Here is a 27,253-nt window from a genome sequence, read left to right as displayed (position 1 = left end):
CTCCTGAATAATGAAGGACCCAGCATGTTGTTCTTTGTCACTAAGTGTGACCAAATTCCCCTTGATACCAGTGCACTGCTGGCACGGAACTGGACGTTTGCCGACTCCTGCCAAGAAGGCAATTTCAAACAAAACAGTCAGGATCCATCATTAATTAATGAAAGCAAAACAGTGTTTCTTTTTCTTTTTCAGCTATTTTAATCATCCTTCTGAGACCGGTGGATTTTGATTTAGTTTGTCGATTTCATAAAGTTTTTTTAAGGTATTTTGTTTTAGATTAGATAGAAATGGTTGTGTAAGAGACACATGGAAGTTTTGGTTCATGACATCTTTAAAGGATATGTGTGTTGTTATTTTGGGTTCATGAACCACTCACTGAAACAATTCCATGGGTTATTGTTGGAAATGACCGTCTTTTGTGTGATGTTCCCAAAGATTTTTGCCTTGACTGTTTATGTTGGCCGTACAACTCTGGTAAAGTGCTGTGCTACTGCTTCAAGCATAATGTAATTTGGCATACCCCTAATTAGCATATTTAACTACCCTATATTTCCCAACTATTTTATACCGCAGTGTACCCAGGGCCAGAAAGTTTTTCTTTTTTTTATTGAATTTTCCAAAAATTGCAACTACCAAAAATAAAATTATAATAGAAGCATAGCATACAGTGTAGTGACACAAGCATACATTGTATAACAATATGGTACATAATAGTGTGCCTGAAATGGTCATATCTAGGCCCAAACTATCTCTAGATAAATCTCCGTACCCCAGTGTTAGTCAGATAACCAAACTTTTTCTACAATGACATTGGAATATAGGTACATTATTACAATTGGTCCTTAGTTAACTATAGATCCAGGGGGTGCAGGTTGTTCCTGTGTAGGGGCGCTGTTGCTTTCCTGTGCTGCTTACAGGTAAGTTTGAAACGGTTACCAAATGTCTATAGGCCTAGAAGCCGGTGGCTGTAGCTGCACATATGTGTTGCTCGTGGTACTACAGTATGTCATACTATGAAGCCAAGCAGTGAGTGTGTAAGACTCCGTGCAGGCCATTTAAGAGCCACTTCACGCTTGGCGATCAGAAGCTCTATAGCAACAAACCGGTGCTGGTATTTGGGAAGATGATGGACATACCCCAACAGTGCCAACAAGGGCGACGGAGCGATCTCTGCCCCCACCATCTTAGATAGTTCCCCAAATATCAATCTCCAATAGCCCTCTATTCTAGTGCAAGTCCAAGTCATGTGTGTAAAGTCTGCCTCCGGAGTGCGACATCTCGGACACACGTCCGGACGAGAGGGGTCCATACGATGTAGTTTACTGGGAGTCACATATGCCCACCAAAGAAATTTAAAATGCAACAGTTTGTGACGGTGGTTTGGAGACAACCGGCGTGTTTGTGCGCAGCACCGACCCCACTGTACATCTGTCAGCGGATAACCTAGATCCCGCTCCCACACTGCCCGTACACTCTTATCACGGCACGGAATCCATGCCAACAAGTGGCTCCCATCCCCACCCTGGATAACTCCGGTTAGAATTGAAAATTCAGGGGATTCCAAGGGGTAACAATCCAGGCAATCGCGCAGCGCCCTTTACACACTCAGGAGCACAAAAGGATCCATTGTGATAGTGTTTCGGAAACGGGGATCCTCCGTACGCAAAAAAATGTGTCCCCCGGGGGAACAAATCGCGGTACGTGAGTAAGTGAAATTTTGCCTGTGTACGCTTCACTAGTGCCTCCTGCAGAATGGGAATCCAACCGTTTCAAGCGAGCTGTATCTCCGGGGAAGACAATACAATACATGTGCACCAGTCACACGCAGTAGCTTATGCCATGCCCAGCTGGTAATAGACACTGTTTGGATGTCTTGCGGATCCCGAGGGTACCCTCGCGGTAGCAGAGTGTTAGGAGGGACCGGGAGCAACAGGTCAGCCTCAAGTCTATAGTATGAGTTCCGAATGTCTGCACATTACCAGTGTCGGGCATAGCTCGTTTGCGCAACTATATAGCAAATCTGAAGATTCGTTACACCAAACCCTCCCCTCTCATATGACAGTACTAAAGTGCCCCACCTAATGCAGGCCTGTTTACGACCCCACACCAGTCATGTTAGCAGTGTGCGTAGATTAGAAAAAAAGCTATGGTATGGGAATATTTACAGAGGTACAAGAATACCACCATTTTAATTATATCTATCCGTCCTGCCATTGATAAGGGCAACTGTAGCCAGCGGTCAATGTTCTGTTCCAACTTTCCGACCACCGGGCCATAGTTCAACTGAAGGATACGATCCTTATCCCTATGGATGTGGATGTAGGAAGGTAGATCCTGACTATGGTTGCCCCCAACTTTTTGCCCTGTGTTTTAGCTGGTTTTTGACATAGTAGGCCTGGGACCCTGCCAATCAGGACCCCAGGCCTACTGCTCTCTCTGTAAAATGGATTTTATGTACCTTAGGTACATATCTAATTGATACTGGGCCACCTTATCAGACCCTGTAACTCAGGGCATAGGTGTACAGCATGCAGCATGTATTATGCCACCCCTGGCTGGCCATCTAAATCTGACACAACTGGCTGCACGACAGCTGGGGCAAGGTGGTGCAATCACCCCTTGCTGTTGATATAGTATACCTATATCTAACCCTAAAATGGACACTCGTATTCCTATCAGTCACTCCTATGGCAGGCCTTAACAATCCTGAAGGCAGAGTTCTTGGGATCTTGTGAGATGGTGCTCTGGCATGAGCTGAGCCCGTTTGCAGCTTGCGGAACCAAGTCCTAATAGCTGTTCCATGATAACGCATACCATATACTCTTAAGTGCATTATAATCCTCGCGGTTATATGCCAACTCTGGTATCGCTTTATCAAAACATGTCGAGTAAGGTGTCATACGAATTGGAATACTAACCCCCCGCCAATTCTGGCGACGGGGTTAGCATTCCACCCTTCTAGAGGGACACGACATGTATGTAACTGTGAACCCCGGTTAAAGTTAACTCGAGCCTCAGCATCACAAAATGGATGCTCCCACAACAGACACAAGTCTGACCTCCTGCTGCTGGGGGTCCTTCCAGCGAGGAGAGCTTGGACAAAGGGTTTCCTGTCAGGGGCGGTGCTAGCACCATCCCAGACAGGGTTTTGTGTATCCTGGGTAGGCAGGGCTGAATAGGAAGGTGACTGCAAGTGGCACCCCGGTGCTCACTATGCATCTGCCGGCTAAAACCAGTTCCAGGGGCACACCAGCCCCTGAGCTGGGGTAAGTCCGGCATGGGAGAGGGGTGTAACCACCCCCCTTCCTGGTCCCACCCATGGGCAGGACCTAGTCCCGTACCAGCCCCTTTCTTTAGTATAAAGGTGGGAGCGGGGACCCTTCCAAATTAGATAATTCCGAATCTTGATGACTTTCCACAAAAGAACTCTTGAACCTTTCAGAAGACTCTCCCTTGTGGCTAAGGAGTAGCCACCCTGCACCCGCAGGCACCATCCAAGCATCGCGGTTTGCTGTAAGTCTCTCCTCCGGATCAAGACTGCCCAGCTCAACGAGAACCGGCTTCCCTGGCACCTCTGACCTCTACCTGCATCATCAGCCCAGCTGAGATTCGTGGGTGTGACGAGACCTCGAGGGACCGGCCATCTTCAGGACTGCACGACGCTTGCCCAGCACGACCGCCGAGGGATCCTCGAGTGAGTGCTTTGGGGTCTGAGAAGCCCTAACCCTGAGCAGCTCCAGCACCGAAGTCCAGCCCCCCAGCATACACGAGATCTGCGTGAGGCCCTTCTGCTCTTTGCTGCTCACCGCGTTGTCCGGCTACTTGCCTGCTGGCTTGTGGCCCTCCTGCCGACGCATCACGACGACAACACCGCTGGTCTGGTTGCTCCAGACTGGCCCTTGCTCCCCTCCAACAGAGGAGCACCCCGGACCCTCCTGGTCCACTCCAGACGCCATTTTAAGTCCACCGCGTGGGCTTGCATTTGCCAAGACTTGTTGCCCCAATCCTGGGTCCAGCGACGTCGACAGCAGATACCTTCGTGGAACAGCTCGCACCTCCATCCTGATCGCCGACAACGCCTCCTGGTCCGAGAGACTGCAGAGCCCAGCGTCGCCCACTCACCTGGTCGAGGTGACTTCGTCCGGTGCCATCCTGGTGCCCATCTAATCACTGGCTAGTGATTCAGAACTTGGTCCCCTCTGCTTACAGGTATCCTCCATCACCGATCCAGGCTTGGATCCCATTGAACTTCATCACTGGTTGCCTGCCAGCAACTTCTTCTTTCAGGCTCCATAGACTGCAACGAGGATTCCCGACGTCTTTTCAGACCTATGCAGCCGCAGCCCCTGGGCTAGGTAATCTCAGCATTTCGGTGCTCCAGCATAGCTTAACTATCCAAGGGTCCAGATCCTTTTTCGTTTCAGCTCTACCTAGTCGGATTCGTCCGATAACACTAACTTTACGAAATCTAGCATCCATAGACTTTGTCCCGCATCCCGCGTGAGAGTGCACACTCTGCACCCGATCTCCCTAGGCCTCCTGCTAGTAATCTGAAGGTTCAGTAGTCCAGTCCTAGCGATCCTAAAGCCTATTAGAGTAGTACTTACCTGCTAGTAATTTCGCATTCCACTTTTAGAGTATATGGTTTTTCGTGCCGATCGGGCATTTGTGTAAATTGTGCGACTTTCAGTATTTTCATAAGAGCTTTGGATTGTGCTTAGCGCCCTGTCCTCATAAAGAGTCCAGGGCTGTTGTGTTCTAAATAAATATACTTTTATTTTCATAACAACTTGTGTGGTGTCCTTTCACTTGGTGTTCAAGGGGTATATGTGATGGTATAACAGCTGGCTTAACACGCCCTCTAGAGTCTAGCCTAAAGACTGCTCTTGTCCATGCTACTAGGATAGCTGTTCTACGGTTGACTTACAACCAATCATCAATAAGGGTTGTTTGGACTGATACATAGTGATCACTAGAATAGTGAGCACTGCATATCAGGCCAACTTCTCACAGTGGACTCCTAGATACTTCACAGAGTCATCGCACCAAGTAAGAGGGTAATCTCCCGTTCTAGCACAGAGTGCCTCAGTCAGTTGAAGTACCTCCGACTTCTCCTAATTTATATGAAGTCCCGACTTAGTACCGTACCTCGTGACTTCCTGGAGTAGTGGTGTAAGGTTGTCATCGGGGTGCCGTACATAGAGAATAATATCATCGACATGGATCATTAGTAATAAGGGCCCAGTGTTACACAGCAACCCCGATGACTATGCCTTTCTAGCAACTGGCGAACCAGTGGGTCAAGCGCAATAACTAAGAAGAGGGGGGACAGAGGGCAACCCTGCCGCATACCCCGAGTAAGTGGAAACGTGAGAATGGCCCAATAATCCGCGTAGAGATCAGTAGTTCTGGAGGTATATAACGTTAGTTAATACTTAAGGACCTCCCGCAATACCCCCACTTTACCAGTGATCCGCTCACCATCTTCCCCATTGAGTTCAGCTATGTAGGTGGGCCTGCCGGTTTGTTGCATCAGTCTGGCCAGTGTTCTCCCAGGCCTTTCACGCCCCTATACCGCCAAGCAACAGTGTATTTACCCAAAAAATATGCCCCCTGTTCAGCAGCCTCGTGGAATTCCGTCAACAATGCAGCGCGCTTTTGCATGTCAGTGGGGCCAGTATTGGCTGCACTACGATCCAATTCAGTGAGCTGCACCTCTATCTGCGCAAGCGTACGACGCAGAGCCCTAAGCACCCCAGCGTTTTTTTAAATGCACACCCCTTTTGCATAGGCCTTGATGCCTCCCATAGGGTGGCCATAGAGTCCACTAATCTGACATTGCTCGTAAAGTATTCTATATTGCCTCTCCCAGTTCGGTTGCAAAGATTGCATCCCTCAGAGCCATGTCCGGGATTCGCCAAGGACGCTCCACCCTCCCTGCTCTAGGGATTCACAATTTTACCATCACAGGAGAGTGGTCCGATAATGTGCGCTGCAGATAAATAACCGCTTCAACCCATACCGCCACTCCAGGGGACAAGCATCAGTAGTCCAACCACGTCCAAGTAATGAGTCTACCCATCACAGTGCACACAGTGATACCTCCAAACACCCACCAGGCCAAACTGTTCTATAGTGTCCAACACCACCCGCCGTGCCCTCAACTTTGTGGCCATTGTATGTGCTGTGCTATTGAGTTCTTGGTCAAGCTACAGATTGAAATCTCCTCCCCTGTCTGCCCCCATGCGAGCTATGTGATTGCGAATAGTTTCCAAAAACTCGGGGTCATCAACATTCTGGGCATATATATTGACAATTAGCACAGACTGTTAAAGCATAAAACCCCTAACCAGCACATAGCCACCTTGCATCCCTATAAACCTCCTCCTCCCGAAGGGTACCTGTTTATGTATCAACATTGCAACTCTCTGGTGTAGGAACTATATACTGCAAAATATTTATGTGCAAATGTGCCAATGATATCTTAACATTTGCGGCAAGGTGGGTCTCTTGTAAAAAGGCTACATCCACTTGATGGATTTGCATATAGTTGGTCACCTGTTTGCACTTACGGGTATTGTCAGTACCACACTGCAGCAACCTTATTAGCCATGATATATATCCAGGGCTTCTGAACCACTGACTTGTCCATGCAACACTGTAAATGACAATTGCAATAAAGGCAAACTTCAAACAAAAACCTACAATTCCAAATCTTCCCCCCCCCCCTCCCACCACCTAACCCCCTCACCAAACTCTGAGGGGAATTCGCCATCCCTTATAATCATGATAAAGGAATCATACAAACAAAAACAGATTATACTGCAATCCTGCATAAACTTAGATATGTGCATCCGCACTTGGGGGTGGCAACACCCCGCAGCTACCCCTATCATTGGCACATACTGCCTGTATACTTGCATAGTTATGCGTCCATGGCGGCGTACTAACGAGCCACTGGCCCAAGTCAGTTTGGTGCTGCTCAAGGTTAATAAACTTGACAACATCCTACTGCAATGTTAGGAACGGGTGCTGAGTGTCTAACTAGCGGTAAAAAGGTCCGCACTTGCTCCGGAATATCCTGTTACTGCTGCAGCAATGCTATGCCTCTTTTCTTCACCGCGTTGGAGTACTTCTGACAAAACTCCTGAGCATTGTGGGGGGAGTCGATTACCTGAGACCCTCCTTCAATATCAAAGTTCATCCATGCCAGATACAGCATTCCATATCGTACATAGTCCCATCTTACGCAGGGCCGCTTTAACCCCAGCGTATTTCCTGCATGCGTCTTGGACCATGGCAGTGAAGTCCAGGTACAGGGATATGCTCGAACCTTGACAATCAAGCTGCCCCTTCCCGCAAGCCAACCTTAGGGCAGTATCCCTATCTCTAAAATTCAAAAGAAAGGCTATGATGGGCCTTGGTGGGCACCCTGGGTTTGTTTGCGGCCCCAGAATACGATGTGCATGTTCAGTGACAAAGGTAGTGGTAAATAGCTCATTGCCAAAGAGATCCGTCAGGAGCATTTCCACGATTCGGGCACCCCCTGGATACGGATGTTGGTCCTCCTCCCCGAGCTTCTAGGTCCTCATTCTTAATGGCGACTGACTTGAGGAGCTTCTCCATCCTCTCATATTTCTTAGCGGTCCTCCGCCACCCTTCGTGTTAGTCTAGTCGGGCCCCCATGGAATCTAGTCGCCTATTAAGGACATCAAATCTGGTTTCCAAGGCTTAAAGCCTGCCCGCAGCTCCGCCAACAAACTGTCAGGCACAGCCATCTCTGCTGTATGCAACTCTCCACCCTCCGCCATATTGGGTTGCTGCGTCCCAGTGCTGAAGCCAGATGCTTTAAATGGCAGGGTGCTTTGCTTGGGGTCCTTATGCCCCATACCCCACGTCGTTTTCGTGCTGCGGTCCCAGTAATACCGGGAACCCTTAGTAGACCACCTGGAGGGTAAGCAGGAAGGCAGGGGGTCAAATCAGGGCGTTGTCAGCAACTCGGCGGCTGGATCGTGCCAGAAAGAAGCACGGGTCCATGTCCAGCAGTCCGGCACTACAGTCACAATTTACGGGCACTTGGGAACACACCACCAGTGCAATTCAAGGGGGTGTCTGCCAGCACACTTGTCCCCATATTCAATACACCATTCCGGCGTGGGATTTCAGAGCCTATATGGGCCTAACCCCCTCCATGTGGCCCGCAGTGTACACTGAGGCGGATGTGAAATGGAGGAGGGGGCCTGCAGTCACGGAGCAGGATCAGGCAGTAAGTGGGTGGGGGTCACAGTTGCGGGGGGAACGCTTACGCAGGCAACACAGTACACGTCCGGGTGGATGATCCCCAAGCCCCCCCCCGAGGCCCCTGTTGTCGCGGGGCTTCTGGGGAATCCTGTGTCCCGCCACTGATGTAAGGAGCCTCTAACCCCCACCACAGCCGCTCACCTTGATGCGCCCGGTCCAATCACCCGGTCGTCCCGCGATCTCGCACTCCGGTTCCGGCCGGTGCATAAATTGAGGTCTCTGCGTCCCTCGTGGCATCAGGCCACGCCGCGCCCAGCACAACAGGTCGGCGCTGATATGCGCCGCGAGCAGGAAGCAGTCTGGCTCTACCCGCAAGAGCCGTACAGTCGCCTCCTACACCTCCCATGGTGTCTTGGAGTGCAAAGTCGCCATCTGCGCCGCCATGGCAGGCTTAGGAAAGGGAGTTAGTAGTGGAGCTCCAAGCCTATCCGGTCATCACGGACAGCGGCTTGGCCACGTCTCCCAGGGCCGGAAAGTTAAATGTTACAAGTGAACTGCGGCACCCGTTGTGCCATCCACTCCATAGTGCAGGTCTGCCACAATTAGTATGGCTGTGCAGTTTTAAACTGCAAATTTGACCTGTCAAAATAACCTCTTTTCACAGGCCAAAACATTCCTTTTAAATATTTATATCTGAAAGAAACAGGTTAGTGTTAGATTCCTTACCTTGGAATATCCCCAGGCGTCAGTTCTTCTTTTTTCCGCACTAGCAAGCGCAGATTCGGAAAAAGCAGTATTCCTTAGTCACTTTTTGACTAACTTTTTCAATCTTTTTGATCCTGTTTCATGTCGTAAGACTATCGGTGCCGGGAGAGATGCCCGGGTTCCAACCCTGTGCCGATTGCAACCGTCTGATGTTGGTTACCGACCCCCATCGCCGGTGCCTGAATTGCCTTGGGGCCGACCATGACGACAAGTCGTGCCCCAACTGCCGGTCCTTGACGTCGAAGGCTAGACGGGAGTGGTCCCGTAAGCGCCTCGAGCTCCGGCAGTCGGCTCCGCGCCGTTCATGGTCCAGGTCGAAGAGGAGGTCGAAGGACCGGTCAGGGGGCCACAGTCATCGAAGCTCGGCGAGTCGACACCATTCGTCGGGCTCCAAGTCCTCAGGTAAGAGGCACAAGAAGTCGAAGAGACGACATCGCTCTTCCAACTCCCCTCGAAGCTCGTGCGATGCGGTCGGGGGTTCGGACTACACTGCCCATGCGGCTCCGTTGCCATCCATACCCACCAGTCCCTGGGCTGAACGCGACGCCGGAGGAGATAGATGCCTTCCTCATGGCCATGAGGTCGCTCTCTCCTCCGTTGGGTCCCGCTGTGGGGCCTTCGGGCCTCCCGGCCCCGACTGGGAGCCCAAGCGGGACGGGTGCTTCGGCCCTGGCGCCGTCGGGTGCTCCGACCCTGGCGCCGTTGACAACTCCAGTCCCGACGCCGCAGGGCCCCACCGGGTCCGGATCCAGGTCGCCGCTGGTCGACCTTACGACCCCTTCGCCGGTGCCAACCCCCAGGGTGTCGCCCCCGACGCCGTCCCAGGACGACGTAGTCCCCGGTCCCTCCCTCTGTCCGGATCCGGCGTCGGACCAGCGTCGCTCAACACCGCATTCGACGCCGAGAGAAGAGCAATTCTACTATGATCCGGCCCCATCCTTTGAACCTGACTATCAGGAGATGGGAGGCGAGGGGGATTGGGAGGGGTCTGAGGACCTCTGGCACGAGAGTGCCAGTCGTTTCAGGACTGGGCAGTGGATCTAGGGGAGGCCAGTGGTTTGGACACTTCGCCCGACACTGGCTTTGTCTCCCCTCCTACCATGGCTACGGAGAGAGGGGGCTGCTTACATCGTGGTGCTGACGAGGGCAGCCAAGGCCTTGGTTCTTGAGCTCCCCATTGCGGCCGTGAGGACTAACCTCCCCACCGAGGTCCTTAAAACCGCAGGCAAGCCCTTCGGAGCCTCTACTGCCGTTTAATGAGGCCCTTACGGACGTTCTGTTGGGCACTTGGTCCAGGCCCCCTACAGGTCCCCCTGTAGATCGGAACGTGGCAAGGCGCCACCGCCCAGCCCCGGGTGACCCTAGCTTCCTGTCAACCCACCCCACCCCGAGAGCCTGGTTATCCAGGCCTCTAACTCCCATACCGCATTTCCGACTGCACCACCTGATCGGAAATCCAAACGGTATGAGCAGTTCGGTAAGAAGCTGTCCTCCTCACTTGGTTTGGTGTTGCGGTCGGTCAACACTGCTTGCCTTTTGGACCGTTATACACACTGTCTGTGGGAGACAGTCGCGGACGTGCTGCCAGCTTGCCCGGAGGAGCCCCGGGTCAAACTCGCTCAGGCCCTTGTGGAATGGCGAGATGCAGCACGGTATTCTATCCGATGTGGGCTGGATACCATGGACTCGCTGGGCAGGGCGATTTCCACGACGGTGGTGGTTCGCCGCCACGCCTGACTGAGGTCCGCCAACTTTTCGGTTGATGTCCAGAATTCCCTCATGGACATGCCGTTTGATGGCCAACGCCTCTTTGGCAACAAGGCAGACAGTGCGCTTGAGCGTTTCAAGGACTCCAGGGCTACGGCCAAGTCCTTGGACCTATCGGGCCAGCGCCAGCAGACTTCTGCTTTTTGCTCCTTTAGTGGCCAAGGAAGGGGCGCCCCCTCACGTTCTGTCAGCCATGGGCCTCAGACTAATATCCAGCTCGGCGGCGGACGTGGTAACCGCCGGGGCGGTTCCAGGGGACAGCGGCAAGGCCAGTCCACATCCACCCCGCAGCATCCGCCTCAAAACCTTCCTAGTCTGAGCTTTCAGGCCCATTCAACGCCAGTGGGGGGCAGGGTTCGCCATCACCTCCTCCACTGGCACTCCATCACATCGGACAGGTGGGTGCTGCAAATCGTCCGAAGGGGCTACTCCCTCATCTTCGAGGCAACCCCTCCAGCCATGCCACCGCTGTACCACCGCGTGTCGCGGTTTCACTTGCAACTTCTGCAAGAGGAAGTTACAGCCCTCTTGGCCAAGGGGGCCATTGAGCGCGTTCCTGGGGCAGAAGTAGGGTGTGGTTGTTACTCCCACTACTTTCTGGTTCCCAAGAAGGGCAAAGGGGGCCTACGCCCTATCTTGTACCTGCGGAACGTCAACGGCTTCCTCCGGAAGGAGAAGTTCAAGATGCTGACTTTGGCTCAGGTCTTAGCTGCCCTAGACCCAGAAGACTCGATGGTAGCGTTGGACTTGCAGGACGCATATTTTCACATCCCCGTCCTGCCGGGTCACCGGTGTTACCTGCGGTTCACGGTTGGCCAAAAGCACTTTCAGTTTACCGTGCTCTTCTTCAGCCTTACCAGCGCCCCTCCGGTGTTCACAAAAGTGATGGCGGTAGTCGCAGCACCATCTGTGCAGTTTATGGGTGTCAGTCTCCCGCTATCTTGACGACTGGTGGTTGAAGGCGGGCTCTCCCCAGACAGTCGTCAGCCACCTCCAGACTACAGCCGACCTCTTGCACCTGCTGGTGTTCTCCATCAATGTGTCGAAGTCACACCTGTGTCCCTCTCAGAAGCTCCTCTTCATCGGAGCAGTTCTAGACTCGGCGCAGTTTCGGGTTTATCCTCCCGAACAGCGGGTTCGGGATATTCAGACTCTGATTCCGATCTTTCAGCCTTTATCCCAAGTCTTGGTCAGGTTGACGCTGCGGCTTCTGGGGCAGATGGCCTCCTGCATCCTTCTGGTGCATCACGCCAGGTGGCGGATGCAGGCTCTGCAGTGGGACCTGAAGTTTCAGTGGGCCCAGCATCAGGGCAACCTGTCTGACCACGTCCTGATCTCGGAGGGCACTGCGAGACAGTTTCAGTGTTGGCTCACGGACCGCGATTGGTGCAAGAAGGTGGATATCTGACTATGGTTGCCCCCAACTTTTTGCCTGGTGTTTAGCTGGTTTTTCGACTTAGTTGACCTGGGACCCTGCTATTCAGGACCCCAGGTCCACTGCTCTCTCTGTAAAATGGATTCCATGTACTATAGGTACATATCTAATTGGATACTGAGTCACCTTATCAGCCCCTGTACAGTGTACCTTAGGTACCCAGGGCATAGGCGCACCCAGGGTCTACCAGGGGCTGCAGCATGTATTATGCCACCCCTGGCTGGCCATCCAAATCTGACACAACTGGCTGATCAATCAGCTGGGGCAAGGTGGTGTAAATCACCCTTTGCTGTAGATATAGTATACCTATATCCAAACCTAGTATGGACACATATACTCCTATAAGTCACTCCTATGACAGGCCTTAACAATCCTGGAGGCAGAGTGCTTGGAATTATGTGAGATCGTGTTCTGGCATGAGCTGAGCCTGTCTACAGCTTTCGGAACCAAGTCCTTTAGCTGTTTCCATGATAACGCTATACCATATACTCTTAAGTGCATTATAACCTTGCGGTTATTGCTAACTTTGGCATAGCATTCTCAAAACATGTCGAGTAAGGTGTCATACGAATTGGAATACTACCCCCTCGCCAATTCTGGCGACGGGGGTAGCATTCCACCCTTCTAGAGGGACACAACATGTACCTAACTGTGAACCCCGGTTAAAGTTAACTCGAGCCCCATCATCACAAAATGGATGCTGCCACCACAGACACAAGTCTGACCTCCTGCTGCTGTGAGTCCTTCCAGCGAGGGAGGCTTGGACAAAGGGTTTCCTGCCTTGGGAGGTGGCAGACAGGAGTTTGTGTATTGGGTAGGAATGGGCTGAAAGGAATGAGACATGCCTGGGGCACACAAGGTGCCCTGTGCATACACCGGTTCAAACCAGTTGCTGGGGCACTCCAGCCCCAGCTCTGGCGCGACACCGAGGTATCCTCGACCAAATCCTTTGGGGACTGAGAAGCCCCAGCCCCGAGCAGCTCCTGCACCGAATATCAGCATTCTAGCATCCACGAGATCTGCATGGGGCCCTTCTGCCTGTTTTCTGCTCGACGCATTGTCTGGTCACTTGCCGGCTGGCTAGTGACCTCCTAGACGACGATCCACGACAACAACACTGCTGGTTCAGTTGTTCCAGACTGGCCCTTGCTTCCTTCCAAAAGAGGGGCACCCCGGACCCTCCTGGTCCGCACCAGACGTCTTTTCCACTCACCTCGTGGGTTGCCTTTGCCAAGGCCTGTTGACTCCGAATCCAGATCCGACACCGCCGACAGCGAGAGCCTGCATGGGACAGCTCGTGCACCATCCTGGTCATCGAAGGCACCACCTGGTCCACGTGGCTGCAGAGTCGAGCGTCCACTCTTCACCTGATCGCGACAACAGCCTCTGGTTCCTTCCTGGTTCCACTCCAGTCACTGGCTAGTGACTTTGAACATTGTCCCCTCTGCTTTCAGGTCTTCAGCATCTCTGATCAACCTTGGATCACACCGGACATCTTCCTCCTGGTCGCCTGCAGCATCTTTTCTGTCAGGCTCCATAGATTTCAACGCAGAAACCCCACACGACTTCGCACCTATGCACCCGCAGCTCGTGGGTGAGGTAGCAAGAGCATTTCGGTGCTCAAGGGTAGATTGACTCTCCTAGTGTCCAGTTCCACAGTCGTTTTAGTCCTAACTAGTCAGGATTGTCCATACTCACCTTTTTCTTGAACTGTACTGTCCATAGACGTTGTTACGCATCTCGCGTGTGAGTTCACACTCTGCACACGCGTTCCGTGGGTCTCATTACTTACCTAAAGTTAGGATAGTGTAGTCCCAGCGATCCTACAGCCTCTGGACTGCTCCATTCCTTTAATCGACTTCCTTATACCATTCACTTAGTATATGGTTTGTTGCGCCCCTAGGGCAACATTGTAACTCGTGCAACTTAACGTATTTTTCTTAAGAGTCTTGTCATGTGCTTAGGCCTCTGATCTCATAAAGTGTTCAGAGGTGTTTGTTAGTTAATAAATATCTTGTTTATTTTCATAACTACCTGTGTGGTGTTTTTTCATTTGGTATTCAAGGGGTTTATATGTGGTAAAACAGCTGGCTTCACATGCTAAAAGAGTTTAGCCTAAGACTGCTTTGTCCATGCTACCATTAGGATAGCTGGTCTATAAGGTTGACTTACAACCAATCACCATAAGTGTTGTTTGGACTGGTACAAGGTGGTCACTAGAATTAGTGAGCATCATATATCAGGCCAACTAATCACACCGGTGTCCTCACTCCCCTGATTCCCCTGAGAGAACGTTAAGCCAGAGCATCTTACAAAGAGAGTTCTCTTTCCTCCGCATGTGGCGCTGGGACGCGACGAGGAAGGAAGAAGGGGTCAGCCTAGAAGCCGGACTAAGACGGACGAGTCCCCGAGGATCCCTTGCCCTACCCGCCACGTTGGACCCTGCCGCTCTAGCCAGAGAAAGACTGACTCATCGAAAGAAAAAGACCTTTATCAAAATAAAACCGTACTTACCTCGCAGTAGTCTCCGTGCCCCTTCTTCTGAACCGCCACAACAAGTTACTTACCTTCGGTAACGATCTATCTGTAAGAAACAGTAGTTAGTGTTGGATTCCTTACCGCCCCACCCATCCTCCCCGTTCTGCGAACCGATATCTAGGGTTAAGGTTCTTCCCTTTGAGGGCCCTAGTTTCATGGCACCAGTGTCGGTTTTTATCATGGCTCTGCGTTTCTGGCGCAGAAAAGCTGTGTATAAGAACTGACGTCAGTGCGCAAGGGCGGCGTCTAAGCACTCCGACGACGTCATCCCGGCACCAACGACGCAGACGACGGTCGTGGAGCCGCAGACGACGCCTACCAACGCACAGGCGTACTGCTACGCAAAACTTTCTGAATCCAGTCTGACGCCTGGTGATATTCTAAGGTACGGAATCTAACGCTAACTACTGTTTCTTAAAGATAGATTGTTACCGAAGGTAAGTAACTTGCGCGTCAAGTCCGGAGAGACTATCTTTTCTAAGGTAAGGAATCTATAACTAACTGTTTCTTTCAGATGAACAAGTTATTCGGTAACAATATGTCTGTAGTAAACATAGGTTAGTTATAGATTCCTTCCCTCTCCACCCATTCTCCCCATTTTGCGAACTGATTTCTAGTGTTAAGGATTTCCTTTCAGGGCCCTAGTTTTGTGCACCAGTGGTCAGTGTCTTGCATGGCTCTGCGCTTCTGGCAAGTCGTGTACAGAACTGACGTCAGCGCGCGAAGGCGGTGTCTATGTAGCTGCCGCAACGTCATCCCGGCGACTGCGACGCCAATGACAAACGCGGAGCCGACTGACGCCACCTTTCAATGCGCAGGGGTCCTGCAGACGAAAAACTTTCCGGATCCAATCTAACGGCTGGGGGTAATTCTAAGAAAGTAATCTATAACTAACCTATGTTTCTCAAACCTATATCATTACTGAAGGTAAGTAACTTGTTCATCAGTAGTGCTTTATAGTAATACCATATACATACATAGTATCAGTATCTCATTTATTATATATGGAAAAATTACATTCTGCAGTACTTTGTAAGGATATTAACAGTCACCAAGGAGTTCCGGTACCATATAGAGGATCATGACCAAAATCTGAGTTTCTTTACAAGTCCATGGAACTCATAAGTTATTTGAAGTATCCTTTTTATGTACGGCAGGGAGTAACCTTTTCCTTATAATACATGGTCACATCATCACCCTTCCTACAACCCCTTTAAATCCTTGGTGTTATGCTGTTTCATATGAAAAAGTTAGTATGTTTGCAGGCATGAAGCATAACATTAGTATCTATAGTGTGAAATTAAACACACCAATAGCAGTAATTTGTTGCAAAAATATATTAAAATCAATTTAATGTTAGCCTGATTAAAAGAAAAAAGCTTGAACTCTAAATGAGTAGCAACATGCAGAGTAATAACTCATTACAGTTAAGCAGCAACCCCATTTCTTTATTATAGGTGACTAGAGCCGTCAAAAGATGCGTGCAGTAAGGAATTTAGAGACAGCCTTCTGTGTAGATATTACAGGGTCCTCTCGATTATAAAACGATAAAAAAATATCAAAATATAGGGCCCCTTTCGCAAAGCTTTTTCAATACTTTGTGAGACTTAATACAGAAGGCATAGTTTATGCAAATGTAAATCTAGTGCAATTCTTAATGCCAGACATTTCAAAGTCAATAATGGACGAAGCCTACTTCTACTATATATACGCGGTCTGTTTATGCAGTAATCATGCAATTTTTTCACCACTAGTTTGCAAATAAATACAAAGTGGTGGATATTTTTATAGGTGTTACCTTTGGAAAGGGAGACTGTTACAGTGATGATCAAGCACGTGATGCAGTTTTCTTGTGCGTGCACAAAGCACTGCACTAAAAGATTTGAGAAGCACCTGCCCCACTTAAGGAACTATCTAACACAAACATATACGTTCTTGCCATTGGTTGAGTGGAAAGTGCAATGGATTTAAACTATAAATCTAAAATCAGCTGGGGTGTACAAGTTGGTGCTTTGTACCTCTGATATGTTTTCAATCAATCAATCCGTATTTACATAGCAGGGCTTATCACCCGAGGGTGTATCCAGGCGCTGATGAATGGAGAGCCTTAGTCAAAGAGGCGTGTCTTTAATCCCTTCCTGAAGTCAGAAAGTGAAGGGACGGTTTGGAGGTGGAGTGGGGGGAGGTTCCAGGACTTGACAGAGAGGCAGGAGAAAGAACTACCTCGGATGCGGCTCCTCCACATGCGGGGCAAGGCTGAGGGCAGCGGATCACAGTTGTCTGGTCCGCTGTTGTAGGAGGGGCCGGCATTGTGGAGGGCCTTGTAGGTGTGGTCAGTAAAGTGATAAATACGAAATCATGTTCACTATTACCCTTGCTTGTGCAGTTTATGCAGTGTGGCTAATGATGTAATTGCGGGTAAACAGGAATAGGCAAAAGCCAGCTTTGTTGAATAGTACCATTCTACTGGTCCTCATTATGTGCAGATAAAAAGGTTTGCAAATTAGCTGCGTCTTGCACGTTGCATAATAATTAAAGCCGGTTTCTAGGGACATTGTTAGATGTTTATTCTCTTAATCAGTGTCACTATATGTATAAGTGAGTATTTGCGTTTCCACAACTATTGTCTGTCTTGTTTCCATTAGAAGTTGCAGACGGGTTGCATGGTTCGTAGATAATCATGCATATATTTATTTTCTACCCTATTTTTTACCCATAGAATGGACCTAATACCGCTCTTGCCAATCTTGTGGAAAGCTGTTTTTTCTTTTTCTATTTTCTAGCATGTCTGTTGTGCTTTTTGGACGCTTTAACATTAAGTAAGTTGGGTAAATGTTTCCAGTAGGTAATGAAAATGTATAATGATGGCTGCTGGTGGCTTTTATATGCCACCTAGTTTAGCAAAAATGTAGTGCTGCTGTGTTTTTGTTTTAGTTGCTGCTCAACTTCAGATTTCGCTTTTACTGTCCTGCAGATTCATGTCCCTGGAGAAGAAAACAGCATCTTAGGAAGGAGTGTGAACAAGCAGGTGTTTGAGGGGTTTACAACAGGGCTTCTCCGCCTGAGTTCATTAGTGTTCGGGGGTGTGCTCTCCATTCTCCCCGAAGAAAGAAACAAGTGTGCCACCCCCAAAATTCAAACACAGGAGACCAAAAATAAGCCCACAGAAGCGGAAGCCTTTAACAGCAGGGTTCAGGACCTTATCAGGTAAGCTGCTCTCCTAATTACAAGTTAGTTTATGAGAACTGCGGGCAGCTATGGTTTTGCCGTCACAGAGTTGATTTGAAACTACATTTATGATATACTGCTGGCTGTCAGAGTGGCACAGGTTGCTTCTTTATGATTGTTTAAACGTTATTTGTATTTGAACTCCCCTAAAAGTTGTAGTTGGAGGTTTTTGGTAAACGATTTCGGCAGCAGTTTGTGTATTGTGTGCACTCAGCCTGCCCTCGAGCACGCACACAAGAAGGTGTTTTCCCCTCTTCAAGCTTCAGAAAGTAAATCAAACGATACTTTCAAATTGGCAGTTAGTTTGTTCTCATTTCTGTGGCCAGGACTGATGGAGCTAACATACACATGCCAGAAGCCCAGTAGAATGGGGGGCTGGAGGGCTACGCTGAGCTCCTGACGGAAAGACACGTCGTGTGAGGGATGCATATCTGTTTTACACAATCCATAGGTCATATGCGGTGCTTGTTGCGGGCAGTGCAGCACGTCAAGTGTGGACAGACTCCTGCGCGGAAGTTGGCGTCATTTCACAAATTCGCCCCCTGCAGCATCAGTCGGACGGCGATGGTGCGGGGTTTGACTTGTAAGAGAAGGGTTAGCCCCGAACTTTATATTGACTTCTCATAGGGATGTCAACGGGTTTCAAACATGGCGAGGGAGGCATCTGCTCAAGCAGCCCCTACCATTAAGAAGAGGAGTCCTGAGATAAAGTGTGAATGTGCTAGATGGTATCTTTTTGTGCTACGAGTCTGAAATGTGTGTGTGTGTGTGTGTGTGTGTCGGCCTGAGCGATTGATCTGAGGATGAGTGTATGAGAGGACTCCTCTGCCTGTGTCTCTTTTTACCAGCGAAGGGGTATGCTGCCCATCCTTGCAGGCTTTCTTGGTGATAGTCTGCCCATAATATTCTCTATCTTTTACATATTGTACCCATTTTTGGCAGCTTTCTGGCTCAATATTAGCCCATCTTTAACATATTTTTAGGAATTCTTGGCAATATTCCGGCCATCCCTTCAATAATATTTCCTCATCCATGACATTGTAGCAATTCACAGGAACATACACGCTATCCTTTATTTAATACGGACTCATTCTTCTTGACCTTTTGTGGGCATTCTTTAGTTCGTTGGCTTATCCATCAATAATTTTGGCCTATGGTAGACTATATTGGCACCATTCTAGCTGTCCCAGACATTACCGTGACCATCTGTGGTGCATTGTGGTAATTCTTGGCAAAATTCTGAATTTCTGATAGAGACTTCTAACAGCAAATTCCTCACCTTATAATATTCTCCAAGTATCAGAGTGATCCATAAAACCTTGAGCAGTACGTCTGCGCGCTTCAAGGTGGCATCAATCGGCTCCGCGTTGGTGTCGTCCATGTCATAATTGACATCGCGGTGCCCATATAAGTGCCACCCCGGTGCTCTGAAATTAGTTGTTTCTTTCTGCGCCAACAGTTCGGATCTTGATAGCTACCCAGATCATTTTTAGACCATTTCTTTAGACCTTTTTGTCGATGATTTTTGAGCTGTTGCTCCCAGTGTGCTAGGGACATTCCCTCTACAATACCTACAGGGTTAAACTTTGCGTAGAATATCACAGGCATCTGAAAGAAACAGGTTAGTGTTCGATTCTTTATCTTAGAATATCCCCAGGCGGCAGACTGGATTTGGAAAGTTTTGCGTAGCAGTACCCCTGCGCGTTGGCAGGCGTCGTCTGCGGCTCCGCGTCCGTCGTCGGCGTCGTGGTCGCCGGGATGACGTCGTCGGAGTACTTAGATGTCGCCCTTGTGCGCTGACATCAGTTCTTCTTTTTTCCGCGCCAGCAAGTGCAGATCCGGAAAGAACAGTACTCCTAGTCAATTTTTAACTAAATTTTTTGATTTCTTTTGGATCTTCTCGAATTGATACCTCGACTTAGGTGCCGATAGGGATGCCAAGGTTCAAACCCTGCGACGATTGTAACCGCTTGATGTTGGTTACCGACCCCCACCGTCGGTGCCTTTAATGTCTAGGGGCCGACCATGATGACAAGTCGTGCCCCGACTGCCGGGCCTTGACCTCGAAGGCTAGACGGGAGCGGTCCCGTAAGCGTCTCGAGCTCCGACAGTCGGCCCGCGCCGCTCGAAATTCCGGTCCAGGAGGAGGTTGAGGGACCGATCGCGGGGCCAGTCATCCCAGCTCGGCGAGTCGACACCACTCGTCGGGCTCCAAGTCCTGCTATAAGTCTAGGCACAAGAAGTCGAAGAAGCGACATCGCTCTTCCGACTCCCCCCAACTCTCACGTGATGTGAGTCCTGTGGCTCCGCCGGAGCCGCAAGTGCCTGGTCCAGCTCCACACCTGCCGGTCCCTGGGCTGCACGCGACGCCGGAGGAAATCAGCGCCTTCCTCGCAGCCATGAGTTTGCGCTTACCTCTGTCGGAACCCGCTGAGGCGCCTTCGGGCCTCGCGGGTCGGTCTGGGATCCCAAGCGGGCCGGCTGCTCCGGCCTCGGCGCCATCGGGTGCTTCGGCCCGACGCCATCGACGACTCCGGTCCCGACGCTGCAAGGCCCCTCAGGATCCAGGCCTGGATCCGTGACAACGCCGGTCGACCTTATGACCCCCTCCGCTGGCGCCGTCACCAAGGCTGTCGCCCCCGGCGCCGTCTCTGGACGGCGTCGTCCCTGGTCCCGACCCCGGTCTGGGTTCGGCGTCGGACCGGAGCCGCCTGGCGCTGTCTTCGACGCCGATTGGTGAGCCCTTCACCGACGACCCGGATCCATCATTTATTCCTTACTATCAGGAGATGGATGACGAGGGGTCTGAGGGCCCTCTAGCACTGCAATGGCAGTTGAGCCAGAACTGGGCAGACTAGCTGGGTGAGGCCAGTGGTCTGGACACTTCGCCTGACACTGGATTTGTCTCCCCTCCTACCGTGGCTACGGAGGAGGGGGCTGCTTACAGCGTGTTGTTGACTAGGGCAGCCAAGGCCTTGGCTCTTGAGCTCCCGGTCGCGGCCGTGAGAACTAATCTCCTCACTGAGGTGCTCAAACCGCAGGCAAGCTCCTTGGAGCCTCTCCTGCCGTTTAACGAAACCCTCACTGACGTTTTGCTGGGCACCTGGTCCAAGCCCTATACAGGCCTCCCTGTAGATCGAACATGGCCCGACGCCACCGCCCGGCTCCGGGCGACCCTAGCTTCCTATCCGTTCACCCCACCCCAGAGAGCCTGGTGATCCAGGCCTCTACCTCCCAGACCGCATTCCCGACCGCTTCTCCGGATCGGGAATCCAAAAGGTACGATCAGTTTGGGAAGAAACTGTTCTCCTCACTCAGTTTAGGGATGCGGTCTGTCAACACCGCCTGCCTTTTGGGCTGTTACACCCACTCCTTGTGGGATACAGTTGTGGAAGTGCTGCCGCAGTGCCTGGTGGAGGTCCAGGCAAAGCTTAGCCAAGCCCTAGCAGAGGGACGGGATGCAGCACGCTATTCGATTCGGTGTGGACTGGATACCTCGGACTCGCTGGGCAGGGCGATTGCGACGACGGTGGCGGTTCGCCGCCACGCCTGGCTGAGGTTCGCCAACTTTTCTGGGGATGTCCAAGCTTCCCTAATGGACATGCCCTTTGATGGCCGTCGCTGGGCTTCGGCCAAGTCCTTGGGCCTCGGCCAACGCCATCAAACTTTCGCCTTTCGTCTCTTTCGTGGCCAAGGAAGGGGCGCACCCACACATCCAGCTAGCCACAGGCCGCAGAACCAACCTAAACATGGTCGCGGACATGATAAACGCTGTGGCGGTGCCGGGGGACACTGGCAAGTTCAGCCCACACCCGTCCCCGCAGCATCTGCCTCAAAATACTCCCTAGTCCGAATTTTCAGGCCCAGTCGACGCCAGTGGAAGTCACGGTTCGCCATCCTTCACTGGCGCTCCATCACATCGGACAGGTGGGTGCTGCAAATCGTTAGAAGGGGCTACTCCCTTCCCTTGGAGGCGACCCATTCAGCCATGCCACCTCGGTACCACCGCATGTCGGGGGATCACTTGCGACTTCTACAGGAGGAAGTTATGGCCCTCTTGGTCAAGGGGGCCATAGCGCGCATTCCTGGGCCAGAAGTAGGACGTGGTTGCTATTCCCACTACTTTCTGGTACCCAAGAAGGGCAAAGGAGGCCTACGCCCTATCTTGGTCCTTCGGAGCGTCAACGGCTTCCTCCGAAAGGAGAAGTTCAAAATGGCGACTTTGGCTCAGGTCCTAGCTGCCCTGGACCCAGAAGACTGGATGGTAGTGTTGGACTTTCAGGACGCATATTTCCATATCCCCGTCCTGTCGTCCCCCTGGCGTTACCTGCGGTTCATGGTAGGCCACAAGTGTGAGAAGTTGGCCTGATATATGATGCTCACTAGTTCTAGTGATCACCTTGTATCAGTCCAAACAACCCTTATGGTGATTGGTTGTAAGTCAACCTTATAGACCAGCTATCCTAATGGTAGCATGGACAAAGCAGTCTTAGGCTAAACTCTTTTGGCATGTGAAGCCAGCTGTTTTACCACATATAACCCCTTGAATACCAAGTGAAAGGACACCACACAGGTTGTTATAAAAATAAACAAGATATTTATTAATAACAAACACCTCTGAGCTCTTTATGAGATCAGAGGGCTAAGCACATGACAAGACTCTTATGAAAAATACGTTTAGGTTGCACGAATTACAATGTTGCCCTAGGGGCACGAGAAACCATATACTAAACAAGTGGTATAAGGAAATCGATAGAAGGAATGGAGCTGTCCAGAGAATGTAGGATCGCTGGGACTATACTATCCTAACCTTAGGTAAGTAATAGGAGGCCCACGGGACGCGTGGGCAGAGTGTGAACTCACACGCGAGATGCGTAACAAAGTCAATGGACAGTACAATTTACGAAAAGGTAAGTATTGGACAGTTCAGACTAGGTAGGACTAAAACTACTGGAAATCGGGACACTAGGAGAGTTAATCTACCCTTGAGCACCGAAATGCTCTTGTTACCTCACGCACGGGCTGCGGGTGCATAGGTGTCAAAGTGTGTCGGGTTTCTGCGTTGAAGTCTATGGAGCCTTGAAGAAAAGATGCTGCAGGCGACCAGGAGGAAGCTGTTCGGTGTGATCCAAGGGTGGATCAAGAAAGATGGAGACCTGAAAGCAGAGGGGACAATGTTCACAGTCACTAGTGACTGGGGTGGATTCAGGAAGGAACCAGATGCTGTTGTCGCGATCAGCTGAAGAGTGGACGCTTGACTCTGCAGCCACGTGGACCAGGAGGTGTCTTTGACGACCAGGATGGAGGCACGATCTGTCCCACGCAGGCTCTCGCTGTCGGCGGTGTTAATTCCGGATTCAGCGTCAACAGGCCATGGCAAAGGCAACCCACGCGGTGAGTGGAAAAGGCGTCTGGTGCGGACCAGGAGGGTCCGGGGTGCTTCTCCTTTGCAGGGATGCAAGGGCCAGTCTGGAGCAACCAGACCAGCGGTGTAGATTTCAAGTATCGTCGTCTAGGAGGCCACTAGCCAGCCGGCAAGTGACAACGCGTCCAGCAGCAATCAAGCTAAAGGGCCCCACGCAGATCTCGTGGATGCTGGAGGGCCGATCTTCTGTGCAGGAGCTGCTCGGGGCTGGGGCTTCTCAATCCCCAAAGCACTTCGTCGAGGATGCCTCTGAAGTCGTGCTGGAAGCGAAGTGCAGTTTCTTCAAGATGGCCGGTCCCGCGTGTCTCTCGCACCCACGGATCGCAGCTGTGCTAAAGATGAGAGTTGAGGTCGGAGAGGTCTTGAAGTCCTGGTCTCGTCGGGCTCTGAAGTCTGGATCCACCAGGGAAGACGACAAATTGAACCGCTGGAACGCTTGATGGTGCCTGCTTGTGCAGGGTGGTTACTCCTTGGCCACAAGGGAGATTTCTTCAGTCTTCTGTGGAGCAGAACGTCGAAGTCCAGAGTTTCTATTTTTAAAGTTGTTCAGGAATAATCTAATTTGGAATGGGACCAGCTCCTACCTTTATTCGCCTAAAGGGGTTGTACTATCACTAGGTCCCTCCTATGGGTGGGACCAGGAAGGGGGTGGTTACACCCCCTATCCTTTGTCCGGTTTCGCGCCAGAGCTGGGGCTGGAGTGCCCCAGCAACTGGTTTGAACCGGTGTATGCACAGGGACACCTTGTGTGCCCCAGGCATATCTCATTCCTTTCAGGCCTGTCGTACCCAATACACAAAATCCTGTCTGGGGTGGTGCTAGCAGGAAACCCTTTGTCCACGCCTCCCTCGCTGGAAGGAATCCCAGCAGCAGGAGGTCAGACTTGTGTCTGTGGCAGCAGCATCCATTTTGTGATGCTGAGGCTCGAGTTAACTTTAACCGGGGTTCACAGTTACAGACATGTCATGTCCCTCTAAAAGGTTGGAATGCTACCCCCGTCGCCAGAATTGGCGAGGGGGTAGAATTCCAATTTGTATGACCCCTTACTCGACATGTTTTGATAATGCTATGCCAAAGTTAGCAATAACCGCAAGGATTATAATGCACTTAAGAGTATATGGTATAGCGTTATCATGGAAACAGCTAAAGGACTTGGTTCCGAAAGCTGCAGACCGGCTCAGCTCATGCTAGAGCACCATCTCACATAATTCCAAGCACTCTGCCTCCAGGATTGTTAAGGCCTTCCGTAGGAGTGACTTATAGGAGGATATGTGTACATTTTAGGGTTAGATATAGGTATACTATATCTAAAGCAAAGGGTGATTACACCACCTTGTCCCAGCTGATGATCAGCCAGTTGTGTCAGATTTGGATGGCCAGCCAGGGGTGGCATAATACATGCTGCAGCCCCTGGTAGGCCTTGGGTGCACTTATGCCCTGGGTACCTATGGTACACTGTACAAGGACAAGCGTGACCCAATACCAATTGGTAAATGCACCTAAAGTACATGGATGTCAATTTAGAGAGAGAACAGCTAGGCTGTGGATCTGATTAGCAGGCCCACAGCCAGGGAAAGTCGTAAACCAGTGAAGCAAAAAGCAAAAAATCTGGGGTGACCATAGGATTGCAGACCCTACTCTCCTACAACAAGCACTTTCAGTTTAAAGTGCTCCCCTTCAGCCTTACGAGCGCCCCACGGGTGTTCACGAAAGTGAATGCAGTGGTCGCAGCTCATATGCGCAGATTAGGGGTTTCAGTCTTCCCCTATCACGATGACTGGTTGTTGAAGGCGGGCTCGCCCCAAGCAGTCGTTTCCCACCTCCAGACTACAGCCGACCTCCTGCACTCACTGGGGTACTCCATCAACGTGCCGAAGTCACACCTGTGCCCCGCTCAGAAGCTCCTTTTCATCGGAGCGGTTCTGGACTCAGCGCAGTTTCGGGATTATCCCCCTAACAGCGGGTTCGGGATATTCAGGCTCTGATTCCGATCTTTCAGCCTTTATCCCGAGTGTCAGTCAGGTTGACGCTTAAGCTCCTGGGGCTGAGGGCCCCTGCATCCTTCTGGTGCATCACGCCAGGTGGCGGATGCGGGCTCTGCAGTGGGACCTGAAGTTTCAGTGGGCACAGCATCAGGGCAACCTGTCCGACCACATCCGGATCTCGGAGGGCGCTGCAAGACAGTTGTAGTGGTGGCTCACGAACCGCAATTGGGTCAGCGGCAGATCTCTCTCCCTACCCCAACCGGAGCACGTAGTGGTGACTGATGCATCCCTCCTGGGATGGGGGGGCCACATGGGAGAGAGGGAGAACAGAGTCCTCTGGTCTCCGGCGGAGTCCCAGCTCCAAATCAACCTTCTGGAGCTGCGGGCGATCCGGCTTGCACTGAAGGCATTCCTTCCCTCTGTCCGTGGAAGTGTATTGCAGGTGTTCACGGACAACACCACCGCCATGTGGTACTGCAACAAACAAGGCGGATGGGGTCGTGAACCTTTTGTCAGGAGGCTTTGCGCCTCTGGACATGGCTGGAACACCAGGGCATCACCCTGGGGAACACCAGGGCATCACCCTGGGGGTTCAACACCTGGCAGGTTCCCTGAACGCCAGGGCGGACAAACTCAGCCGCCGGTGCATGATGGATCACGAATGGCATCTGAACTCGTACGGCCTCATTCAGCAGAGGGGACAGCTTTGGTTAGATCTATTCACTACCGGAGAGAACGCGCAATGTCATCAGTTCTGCGGAATTTCCAAGGCAGCACTCGCTCGGAGATGCTTTTCGTCGCGAGTGGAGCTGCGGTCTGTTGTACGCCTTTCCGCCTATACCACTTCTGCCCAGAGTGCTGAAGAAGATCAGGCGCGACCGGGCCCAAGTCATCCTTCTGGCTCCGGACTGGGCACGAAGGTACTGGTATCCTTAGCTACTCAGCATGTCAGTGGATCTCCTGATTCGTCTGCCTCTTCAGGAGGACCTTCTTTCGCAGCAGCAGGGGACGGTCCTCCACCCGAACCTGTCCAGCCTCCACCTCCATGCGTGGCGATTGAGCGACGGCAGTTGAGGCCATTTGACTTGCCTCCTGAAGTCTGTGATGTGATTCTGGCAACACAAATAGGAGCACAGAGGGGGAGAATGGACCCAGGTCTATCCCATTTTTTGAGATGGACAGTGCACCAATATACAGTGACAGTTATTAACACCGAATTGGGTGCTCTCCTGATACACCTCTGTTTGAGGATGGAAAGGAAATTATAGTTGTGTCCCCTTTTTCGCAAATGGCCTTTTTTGAATGGACTCGCCCGGCAATTTGTTGGCCCCTATATTGAATCTATGAAATCCAAATTGAGCGTGATTAGGCATATGGCAGAGCGATTGTAATAACACTTCTAGAGTTTTTGTGCTTTATAATAAAGCTTCATTCAATATTGATCTCGGGGTCTGGTCACGTCCTCTCGTGAGAGCAGACCTGCTCAAGATTTGCCATTAACCACAATGGGGGCTTCCCATTGCAAAATGGCAGACGCATCCTCTCGCGAGAGGATCAGCGTCAACCTTCGTGATTGTGTATGGAGCCAGCGTGTAAATAACCAGCTCAGTGTGAATGCCAGCTCGCAGGATGAGTTAACGCTTTCTTTTTCTCCCTATTTTGGTAAGGAGAGGGGGGCCGGTAAATTTGTACATCAGATAAATGCCGGAGGGTGACTTTCTGGGAGCAGCTAGCCCAGTGAGAGTTTCTTATAAGAGGTAATTGGGATGTATGACCTTTACAATGTTCGAAATTGTCTCTTGCAGTTAAAAAACAACAGGAGACTTGAGACAGCCCACAGAAGGGGTTGGTCGCTACGTTTTGTCTCGT

At 51.1% G+C, this 27,253-nt stretch overlaps 1 protein-coding gene across 2 annotated transcripts in view; it reads left to right on the top strand.

Annotated features, from left to right (window-relative positions):
- Positions 1–27,253, top strand: part of SCAPER (S-phase cyclin A associated protein in the ER) — a 3,157,511-nt gene that overhangs the window by 2,506,261 nt on the left and 623,997 nt on the right. For both annotated transcript variants that reach the window (XM_086959426.1, XM_086959427.1), the window contains exon 26: positions 17,721–17,953. In XM_086959426.1, coding sequence (XP_086815552.1) covers positions 17,721–17,953 — 233 coding nt within the window. The remainder of the gene's footprint in view (positions 1–17,720; positions 17,954–27,253) is intronic.

Source organism: Lissotriton vulgaris, chromosome 2_2, assembly GCF_964263255.1.
Source record: "Lissotriton vulgaris chromosome 2_2, aLisVul1.2, whole genome shotgun sequence".
In the NCBI taxonomy this organism is placed as follows: Eukaryota; Metazoa; Chordata; class Amphibia; order Caudata; family Salamandridae; genus Lissotriton; species Lissotriton vulgaris.
The sequence above is the reverse complement of the archived record's forward strand: the minus strand, read 5'-3'. Positions and strand labels throughout refer to the sequence as shown.